We start from the raw sequence: 11,705 nt of genomic DNA, 5'->3' as shown, positions 1-11,705 counted from the left end.
TGGTTTAGTTGTTTCGATTTTCTATTGTAATTTCATTAGTTCAGTTTCTCCTTTTCTTTCTTTTGGGTTGTATTACGCCATACTGTTATCTCTTGTAGAAAAAGAAACCAACATGGTTTACTAATGCAATTGATGAATAATAGTTTAATCAGGTTCACATTATTGATCGATTAGCTTAGTAGCTAGTGGGTCGGAGTAGATAGGTGGGTTGAGTAGTGGAAAATAAAATTGAACATTTTGAAACCTTAACTAGCTATCCCCTGAAGAAATCATGAATGTAGTTAAGTAATGAGGGAAGCTTTGTCCAAGATGGAGAGATTAATTAATTATACTTTACTTCATGACTTTATTAATGTGTGTTGAAGGATGGTGGAAACTGGGTATAGTTTTGACTTATTTTAAATATGATTATAGTCTTTGTTTTAATATCACCATTGTCCATACTAAAGTAAACTAACTACGAATATCATCACTGTTGTAAACTCTCATTTTCATATTCGAATCTAGCATCGGAAATCGCTACCAACTAACCTCGAATAATATTAGGAGTAAAACATATCCATTCATACTTATTAACAAAGATTTGAAATTATTGTAACCTTCATTAACAAATTAGGAGTCGTTTGGTTCATATGTTAACTCCATTGTAAATTTCATATCATACTTTATCCAGTTGTTTGGTTGCCATGTTTGATATTAGATGGCCCGGTCTAGGCCCGTAAGGCCTGCACTGTTCGCACTACAAACCCCTGACCCAAATCGCACTTGTTGTGGCTGGTTTAATATCATGCCTCGTACGTTGTGCCCGTCAAAGTAGGCCAACTGATGCCGGTTTACCTTCATGATTGAAAACCGGTTCTTAGTTCCTCAATTAACCAATTTATATTCTCGATTATAATCTCATTTATATACTCATTCCGAGATTTATAATCCCATTTGTTCATTTTGGGTTGTCCCTAATTCATTTACTTTACTTCATCTGTCCATGAAAAATAGTCCCATTTTATCATTTTGGGATGTCCAGGAAAAATAGTTTCATTTCTTTATCTCTCATATTTTTTTAACTTTTTCTCTTTTCTTTCATGTTTTATCCACTTTTTCTCTCTATCTCTCTTAATTTACCAATTTTTCATTAAAACTCGTACCGTTTTGTGGACAAATGGAGTATTTTATTTTAGGTAAGTGAGCCCACTATTCAACTTTATCATTACTTTCGTATTCTACTAACTCAATTTCACATTTTTCTTCATAAAGTCAAACAATTTATTAAAATTCGTGTTGAGTCAAAATGACCATATAAATTATGAATAGAGGGAGTTAAAATCTAGTTGTGATTATAACACACGTGTGGGTTTTGAGAGCATTCTAGAGATGGGTGAGGGAACTCCTGGCGCGGAGAGTGTGCAAAGTGTAACCATGCCTCACCGCAGCCTTAAAACGGAAGAGAAGCCTCAAAGTGTTTGCATCCAACCTCCGCGGCGCACGCTCTACAGAGTGCCAGAGCACGTGCGAAGCGGCAAGAATCACATTTATGAGCCACAAGTGGTTCCCCTTGGCCCGTACCACCACCGCCGGCATCCACAGCGGGATCTGGTGGACCCACTCAAGAACGAGCTACGTGATTTAGTTTGCGGAGACGCTAGCCGCAAAAGCTCCCTCCTGAGCAACATCCATGAGCGGATAGACGAAATCCGCCACTTCTACGGCGGAGCAGATGGCTACACCGACGAGGAATTGGCTGAAATGATGCTTCGCGACGCCTGCTTCCTCATGGGCTACATGATTGGAGGCGACTGTTACACCCTAATTTGCCGACGCCTCGGAATGTCCGGGAATCTGTTCATGTACGGAGATGTGAGAATGCTGGAGAATCAGATTCCGTTTTGGCTCATCTCGTTAATACACCCTCATCCCCAATCATTTCTGTGCGACTACATGAACCTCATTGTTTTTGGGGATAACAGCAGAACGCCACATATTCCATGGGGAAATAATGAAGGAAGAGAGCCTATTGTTTTCAGTGGTTACAAAAGGATCACACAGCTTCCGTGGGAAAACGGAAAAGGAGAAGAAGGCCTCTTCACCTTCTAGAAGATTCACGCCGCACCCTTATCAGTCATGCTGGCAACCATGAAAATTGGGTAATAATGAAGGAAAGCTCGAGAACCGTGTGGAAAATGGTGAACAGTCCGTTTCGGTCGGTGACGGATCTGAAAGCAAATGGCATTCATTTCCGGCGGAGTTCAAGTTGCTTGACGGACATCAAGTTCACCTCCTTCGCCTTCTACTCTGAGCTCCGCCTCCCTTCCTTCTACCTCACCGACAACACCAAAGTGTACTTCTCCAATATTATCGCGTTCGAGATGTCGCCCGAGACTCGCACGGACTTCGCGGTCACGACTTACTTCAACTTCATGAAAGCGCTGATCCACAATGCGAATGATGTGAAGGTGCTGCGGGAGAAGGGCATACTGTACGGCCTGCTGGCGAGCAACGAAGAGGTGGTGGAAATATTTAAAAGCATCGATACTTATGGATACTCGAACCGGACACGTGGCCTTTTTCGCAACGTGAAGATAGGGATCTAGGAGCACTGCAACAGCAGAGTGAGGACGTGGACGGCCGATCTCATGAAAACCAATTTCCGGAGTCCAAGGACTGTTGTAGCTCTTGCTACAGCCGCTTTTCTGATATGCCTCACTTTTCTACAAACCTACTTCACAATCAATCCACGTAAATAAACACTGCCACTTGAATCCACTTTGTGTTGCTTTTTTGGGCTGCTGAATGTCACATGTCAATTAAGTACGTGTTTTATTTTCAGTTTCATCTTATGCATTATGTTCTTTGTTCCCCTATGCAAGTACAAAACTATTTTTAGTTAAACGGATATTTTTACAAAAATAGGCTCCAAAGTATTAGGGTTTTATCTTCTTCAACTAATCGATTCCATGATTCAATCAATCCTATCTCAATAGTATTCTAAATAAGATAAAATGAAATTAGTATTAGCATTAGTAATTTAAAAATATTGTAAGTGCCTACAGTCAGTCCTCTAAGCCCCAAAACAAAATATATTGAAGTGTTAAGGAAAAATATACAACTCCATCCATCCCATAGTAAGGGACATGTGCTTCGGGCACATGGATAATGATTTAGAAATTAAGTACTCCATCCGTTCCATGTTAATTGAATCATTTTTCTATTTTGGTAAGTTCCAAGATAATTGAGTCATTTCTACTTTTGGTAAAGAGTAACGTTCTCTTTTATTTTATTCTTTCTTCATTTTTGTTACTTTATTCACCATCCACTTAACATACTATTTCTAATTTCTGTATAAAAAAGAAGCGCCTTTATTAACAAGGATCGAAAGAAGTACTAGTGTTTAGATGAGAATTAAAAAAATAAAAATAAAGTGGATAAAAATGAATAAAAAATTATTAAAGAGGTTATAATGATTGATTTTTTACCTAAAGAAGAAAGACCCTGAAAAATGTGTACTATCTAATGCATATCAATTACCGTAGAATATACAGCAAAATACTCCCTCCGTCCCGGGCTACTCGCTCATTTCCTTTTCGGCTCGGAGATTAAGGAATGAGTGTATAGGAAAGTAAAAAATGACGGCTGTAGGTGAAATTTTTTACTAAAAATGGAAAGAGTGCAAGTAACTTGGGACGCCCAAAAAGGAAATAAGTGCAAGTAGTGCGGGACGGAGGGAGTAACTTTATAGAGCATATTATCTATTTAAAAATTGAGTTGAGTGACAGACTAATGATGGATGGTGGGTAGGGCTTTGACTTTTTCGAATGCTATGATTTCAGTCTTTGTTTAAGCTAAAAATAGTTATATTTATTTTAATCTTAGGCATATTTGATTGTCATGATTATATCTGAGAAAGTAATTTAATTTCTTAAATTTTGAAATTTTGTGTTTGTTTTGATTTTTAATCAAATTGGGAAAGTGATCAGAATCCCAGGACAATGAAAGTTAGTACAACTTTCTAAGATTCTGAATCCTAATTTTTCTTAGATATTTTTTTCCAAGTTTTAGCTTTCTTACATATTTAATGCAATATAAGTATAGTTTTATTATTACATTTATTAGTATTATTACTATTATTATTATTAATATAATGTATGAATAATAATTTAAAATTATAAACCGTACTTAATTACTGTATAATAAATAACTATAATTAAAATTATCATAATTATAACAATATTATTATAGTATTTATACATATTTGTTATTATCATAATAATAATTAATAATTTATTAAATAATTAAAATATAATTATATAATATAAATTATATAATATAAATTATATAATAATAATAATAATAATAATAATAATAATAATAATTTTATTAGTTAATAATTAATAATAAAGTCATAGTGAAATTTCAAATTATAAAATTTATTCAATTATAATATCCATAAATATTATAATTATAATAATCATATTTATTATTATAATCATAAATGATTATAGGATTGTGTTATATTGCTAACTCATTTTTTAATTATTAACTACAACTAAATAATATGCATTAGATCTTTAAATTAAAGGCTAAGATCATTCAACTCATAGTATCAACACAATATAAAAAAAATGTATTAACATTAAAATAGTTATAACTAACTTTTAAAAAATATCTTAAAATTTAAAAGCACATAACTATCACAATTTAAGTTATTTTTGCACACAACATATATCAAATTAAAGATAATTTTATAAGGATTCTAACGAGATCTCACTTGCATATATTCCGATATCAAAATTTGAAAAAACATTCTTCAATTTTTGTATTTTTTGGACACAGTTTAATGTCAATGCAGCTATCATAATATGTCAACATAATATGTATAAAATGTCAATTCGAAATTGTGTTGACATATTTAAGACATCATATTGATATGCTTAATACATAATATTGACATTCTAATTCAAAACCCTTAATTTGATAGTTTTTCTTATCTTTTTAAATTTAAATAATAAAAAATGAAATTACACATGACAAATTATAGACCACTAAATTTCTAAAGATTTTATGGTCTCTAATTAGTTGTCGTTAGCAATTTAGGAATAGTTAGCAATTGATCACACCCCAATGATTATAATACTCCATGTAAGTATAATTAATGTGAAACAATGTAGGAAAATTGTAACTTCATTCAAAAGTTGTTAGAGTTGTCTTTGTTGAGATTTTATTCAGAGCACTTGGCTCCATAGTCCATATTGCATAAGATTGCATTTCAGTGTTCAAAATTCGCAGTGCATTGAAAAGATGAACGATTTTGACTTTGGTTTTTAAACAAAAGGTTCGCTTGAAGGTTTTCTTTTTTGCAAAATGCCAATGCTATTCGCTTGTTTAATTGATTGGTCATGCCAAATATAACGTGTATGCAATTGATTGCCCTAGGAATTGGCTTTGCTGAAATAATTCTTTGTGTCTCATGCTTCCTTATATGTTATTTGCAACGCAATGATACTTACCACTTTATTTGTTACCGTCTGTGATTGTCTTGGATATTGTTTGTATCTCGAGATATGTATAGGCTGGAGAATCACATTCCATTATGCTCATCTCTTCAATACATCTAGACATATCATTTTGGTGCAAGTCTTTAAGCTACTGTGTTTTTTTAGATAATAGAATGACATAACTTCCATGGAAAACGGAGAGGAGAAGAACCTCTTCACCTAGTCTAACCTTCGCATTCCCTTACCTCACCCTCCATAAGACACGAAGAATATTCAAATACTTTTGTACTAATTATCAACAAATATAATCAACCAAGAGTTGGAAAAGAAGCTCAAGTATCGATTCACAAGTAATGAACAGTTCTTCTAGGTCAGTGATGAATTTGAAAGCATATGACATTCATTTATGGTAGAGTTCAAAGTGCTTGATGGACATCATGTTATTTTCCTTTGCCTTCTATTCTTAATTCAACCTTCATATCTTCTTCATCAACAACAATAGCTAAGTATTCTTGTCCATTGTTATTGCATTTAAGATGTCATCTAAGATAATTCTGACTTGAGCTTAATGTCTTACTTAAATTTCATTGTTATGATGATCAACAATGCTGGTGATGTAAATATGTTTCAAGAAAAAGACATTGTAAATCTTGTTTTGCAATCATGAAGATGTTGCTAAATTGCTTAAAAGTATCGATCCTTTTAAACAATTCAGCCACCTCTTCGTTGCTTACCCCATATTTGTACAATTTGCCTTTGTCCTACTACACTTTTACATTATCAATATTGTTTATCGTTGTTTTCATGAAAGCAAAGTAAGACATCAGGTCGAAGTTTGTATGCCTCTCATGTGATATCTAAAAAGCAATAAGATTAGACAATAATACATTACTATTGTTGTGGACATAGAAGGAAGAAAGTTGGTGTTGATTGTAGAAGGCTAAGGATGAGAACTTTATGTCCATCTAAGTAATTTCGACTTCTTCTTAAATGAATGCCTTAATCTATCATATTTGTTACTGACTGAAGTAGAGTGTTCTTCACATGTTACTTGGTTCTTGAACTTTTTTTGTTAACAAGGTTGAATATATACAAGTGAGACTCTTATTTGACTATCTTTTCTTCACCCACTTTTTTTAATATTTTTTAAAATCTGTGCCGTCCATAAATGAGACTCTTAATGGCGGACGGATGAAGTATTCAATTAATTTAATGTTAAGTGATTCATAATTAAAGGAATTGATTAGTAATGTAATCAATTCAAATATACTCCATTTACTGAATGTTAATTGGTTCATAATTAAAGGAATTGACTTTTTTTTTTATAATTAAAGGAATTGATGAGTTATGTAATCAATTCAAATGTAAATACTATAGTTAATTTTCAACATTACTTAAAAAATGCTTATCCCAATCATTACCACAATTCCAACATCTTCAATCGCCTTTTCTTATTCCACAATTTTTACTCATAGCAGTTCTAGAAAATGCTTATCCAAATATATTTCGCAAAAGCTAACCTAATCATTTGAACCTCACATTCGAGCGACTTCAATCAACCAACATAACAATACAACTTCTACATTAAATCACCTAATAGCAGAGCACACTCTAATGTCTTAAAAACTGCATATAAAGAGAGATAAGAAACGAGACACGTTGAGAAAGGAAAAAAAATACATAGGAATTTAACCAATAAAATAGACAAAGATCATGTTTGGTTGCTAGAAATCTGTATGAGAAAGTAACATGTTTTCTTAAATTTAAAATTTATGCTTTGGTTTTGATTTATAATTTATAATAAATATAATAATATAACTATTATAATTATATTTTTATTTAATAATTTATTAAGAAAATATTTGTACTAATATTAAAACATTGTTATTGTTTAATTACTTAACGAACAGTTAGTTATTACTTGTGTTTAAATAAAATATTATTAAATTTAAAATCTTGATAATTTTTTTAAAATACATGAAAGTAAAATTATTTAGGAATCATACTTTTTTTCTTATCAACTTTAATTTTTTGATTAATTATTTTTCAATATATAATGGATTAAGATAGGTGAGATTGATAAATAAAATAGTTATGTGATTGGAGCAATAAGAAAACAAAACATAATTAGTTGTTACACGGAGCAAGTGGAGCTCCACATAAACCAGTATTCCCAGCAAAATCCGAAGCCGGAAAATCGAATTTATGCGGTGGAATCTTCCCACTCAACCGATTCCACGAAACATTAAACTGGCCGAGACTCTCCATATTCAAGATTCCCTCCGGAATATTCCCTGTGAGGGAGTTGACAGAAAGGTCAAGATATTGGAGGCCGCGCAAGTTAGCAAGTTGGGATGGGATTACGCCGGTGAAGTTGTTGTTATTGAAGATTATGTTGACGAGACCCATCATATTGCGGATGCTTGTGGGAATGTTGCCGCTGAGATTGTTGTTTCCGAGATTCAGGGTATTAACTCGTCGTAGGTTGCCGATGGAGCTTGGGATCGGGCCGGAAAGGTCGTTGTTGAATAGATAGATGTATTGGACGGATTTCATGTTTCCGATGGACGGTGGGATGCTTCCGCTCAAATTGTTGTCGTTGAAAAAGAGGTATATTAATGATGTCATTTTCTTGAAAAGATCATGGGGGATGGGGCCCACGAGATGGTTTTGGCTAAGACTAAGGATTTGTAGTAGGCCCATGTTCTCGATGGAGCTCGGGATTGATCCTTCGAGACTGTTTGCTCCGAGGTACATTTCGCGCAAGTTAGTAAGCTTGCCTAGTTCAAACGGGATGGGGCCCGTTAAGTTCTGCAGTTTGGCCAGATTGAGAAGTTGAAGGGAAGAGAGATTCCCAAGAAACGGGGACAATGTTCCGGACATTGGGGTGTCTACGCGCACGTCACTGTCATCTATTGAAACCCCGGAACGTTCCAACTTGATGACTCGGCCTGTTGAAGGGTCGCACTCAATTCCATCCCATAATCTGCAACAATCTTTGCTAGGAATCCAATTGCCAAGCAATTTTGAGGGATCGGAAGTGATTCTTCTCTTGAAATCGAGGAGTGCCTCTCTATCTGTAGGGTGGCAAGCTTGGGATTGTCGAATCCCGAACCCGAAGAAAATGGAGGTGAAGATGAGAAGGACAATGAGGTATTTGGTTGAACAATTCGTCATTGAGAAGATACATATAGGTGTAGTCCGTGTAAATATTTATAGTGTAGGATTAATTAGTGGAGCAATTATTCTTGTACTATCATATACACACAATATAGTAGTAATACTTAACGGTCGACTAGCAATTAATACAATTCGATGTTTTATTCAGTTTACCTTTTTTTTCTTTTTATTAGCATTCATTCTTGTTTTTTTGTTTCATTCAATGAAAATTATGTTATTTACACTATATTATATAAATTTAAGTAACAATACTAAAGTCAATTAAATTTATGGTATTGATAATTAATTCTCAATTAATTGAATATTGAATGTTAATTGGTTCATAATTAAGGTATTTATGAGTTATGTAATCAATTCAATTACAAACACTATATTTAATTTTCAACATTTCGAAAATACTAATAACCAACAAGACAATCTGTTTGTAACAAAAAAAAAAGACAGTCTGTCATTTTGATTTTTCAACATTACAAAAAATAATGAATAACATAATCACGATTGATTCGTAATTAATGGATTGGTTTGTGAACTGTGATTAATGAGATTAACTGCTTTTAATGAGATTTAAAAAAATATTTATTTTTATCATTGATTCTCATTAATTAAATAAACTATCATTAATATTTGTACTATTTGTTTGACTATCATGCTCATTTCTTAATTATGTTACTCCCTTCGTCCCACTTTAGGAGTCTCGGTTTACTATTTTCGGGTGTCCCACTTTAGGAGTCCCAATTGGAATATTCCATAATTAGTAATAGCCCCCCACATTCCACTCAGCTTTTTTCACTTATATTTTATTATTAAACTAATATATAAAAGTATGACTCACATTCCACTATCTTTTTTCACCAACTTTCCCTTACATTTCTTAAAACTTGTGCCGAACTCAACCGGGACTCCTAAAATGGGACGGAGAGAGTAATATTTTTATAGCTGCTATTAAAATAAACCACGTCATAATATGTTTAAGATTATAGAGAGTCAGAGATGCTAGAAATCTCATCAAAGTATAAAATGTACTTCGCTTAAATTATTATACAAGTATATATGGGTAAAATTTCACTCACTAACATTATTTGGGAAAGATTGTAATCGAAGTAATTTTACGTTTATTTTATTTTATTTGCTCTAATTTTAAATATATCACTTTATCGGTTAATTAATAAATTTTTTATTTTGCCATTTTTGACCATCCATCAATAAACTTTACATTTGCTCTTTTACTATCAACGTTTCATAATAAGAGTCACATTTTGTTATTTCGATTCGTTTTATAGTTGATGAGTTATGTAATCAATTCAAATACAAATACTATATTTAATTTTTTAACATTTCGAAAATAATAGTAACCAATAAGACAATCTGTTATTTTGATTTTTCAACGTTACCAAAAATAATGAATAACATAATCACAATTGATTTGTAATTAATGGATTGGTTTGTGATTAACGAGATTAATTGCTTTTAATGAGATTTAAAAATATATATTTACTCAATGTTTCAAATTATTTATTTCAATTTAATATTTTCAATTAAGTTAGATTTATAAGTATATTAAATTAAAAAAATTAAAATTGAATTATAATTCGGTTCCTGGTTAACAACTGGTCGGTTTCGGTTAGAACCGGAATTAGTTTTTTTTTTTATAAATGAAACTGGTACCGGTACCGGAACCAATTCTCCAATTCCCGGTTCCTCAATTAAAAATCCGGTTCCAGCTAACCGAGAACCGTTTAAATATCCGTACTTAATTGTGCATTGAAACTCATAGCCATCAAAAATTTTATGGAGTACTACTTTTCAGCGACCTGGAGTATTGGAGTATGACTTTGATCATCGTGTTTTGGATTTTGAAAATGTTAAGGCCATTAAAAAAAATTACAACATTTATTCGCAAAATGAGAGCGGTAGAGTTTTGACTACTTTTACGTCCCAAACTATTTGTTCCGTTTTCTTTTTGGCATAGTGTTCACATTATTGATCGATTATCTTAATGGCTAATGGGTCGGAGTAGATAGATGGGTTGGGTAGTGGACAATAAAATTGAATATTTTGAAACCAACCTCTGAACAATTCATGAATGGAGTCAAGTAATGAGGGAAGCTTCGTACTGAGAAAAGTGGTGATAATTATCAAAAGAGTATTAAAAATAAATTGATACTTGCACCGTGGAACCATGATAATTTTTTCCCTATTGATGGATTAAATAATGGGATCAAACCAAGAAAACAAATTTGGTGTAGAATAAAAGTGTAAGACGAGAATTTTATGTAGAAAACCCAAATCGGGAAAAACCACGAGACCGAAGTCCAAAATTTCCACTATGTATATAGTAGTCTTACAAAATTCTCCCTACACTCTATAGGGGAAACACAAATCTCAAGTTAAATAACTTGGAATACACAAGAGGATTGAGCTATAATTCTAAGGGAGATAGGAATTTTTCCTCACTTTTTCTTCTCTTAGAAATGCACTCACCGCACTCTCTCTTACTCTCTCTCACTAGCTGATGTGATTCTCAGCTCTTGCACACTCTTCTTCGACGGAAGTGAGCTCTATTTATATGAGAACTTGAGCTGCAAATTTCTACTCCTATAGCTACCTCTACCACAGCCCTATAGCCGTAACATTTGAGTTTTTGAGGGAGTTGCAGCAGCTTTGCTGCATGAAGTTAGAAATCTGCCTTCTTTAGGAGGCAATGGGAGTTCATTGGGGGAGACTTGGTCAGTGCGGTTAAGGAGTTCTTTACCACAGGAAGCTCCTAAAAAGCCTCAACACAACAGCCATTTCTCTCATCCCGAAGACCTCTATGAACCAAAAGGTCAACGACTACAAACCGATTGCCTACTTCAACGTGGTCTACAAAGTGATCACGAAGATCATCTCGAAGCGGCTTAAGTTGCTTCTTCCCAAGATTGTTAGCACAGCACAATCGGCTTTCATTTCGGGGCGGAGTATCATGGACAACATCTACCTTGCAGTGGAAATTATGAGGGGTTACACAGTAAAGAGGAGACCACCTAGGTGCACTGT

General features: G+C 33.3%; 1 protein-coding gene across 1 annotated transcript; it reads right to left on the bottom strand.

The window, feature by feature from the left end:
- Positions 1–7,616: 7,616 nt before the first annotated feature.
- LOC121785292 (LRR receptor-like serine/threonine-protein kinase GSO1) lies at positions 7,617–8,666 on the bottom strand. The gene has a single exon (XM_042183679.1). The coding sequence runs from the start codon at positions 8,664–8,666 to the stop codon at positions 7,617–7,619; it is 1,050 nt and encodes a 349-aa protein (XP_042039613.1).
- Between the last annotated feature and the right edge of the window lie 3,039 nt (positions 8,667–11,705).

The sequence above is a fragment of the Salvia splendens genome, chromosome 21, assembly GCF_004379255.2.
Source record: "Salvia splendens isolate huo1 chromosome 21, SspV2, whole genome shotgun sequence".
In the NCBI taxonomy this organism is placed as follows: Eukaryota; Viridiplantae; Streptophyta; class Magnoliopsida; order Lamiales; family Lamiaceae; genus Salvia; species Salvia splendens.
Note: the sequence above shows the minus strand (reverse complement) of the source record. Positions and strands in the feature narration are given on the sequence as shown.

Bases quoted from the DNA above. Each gene is read 5' to 3' on its own strand.
- LOC121785292 (XM_042183679.1), bottom strand. From the start codon at position 8,666: ATGACGAATTGTTCAACCAAATACCTCATTGTCCTTCTCATCTTCACC.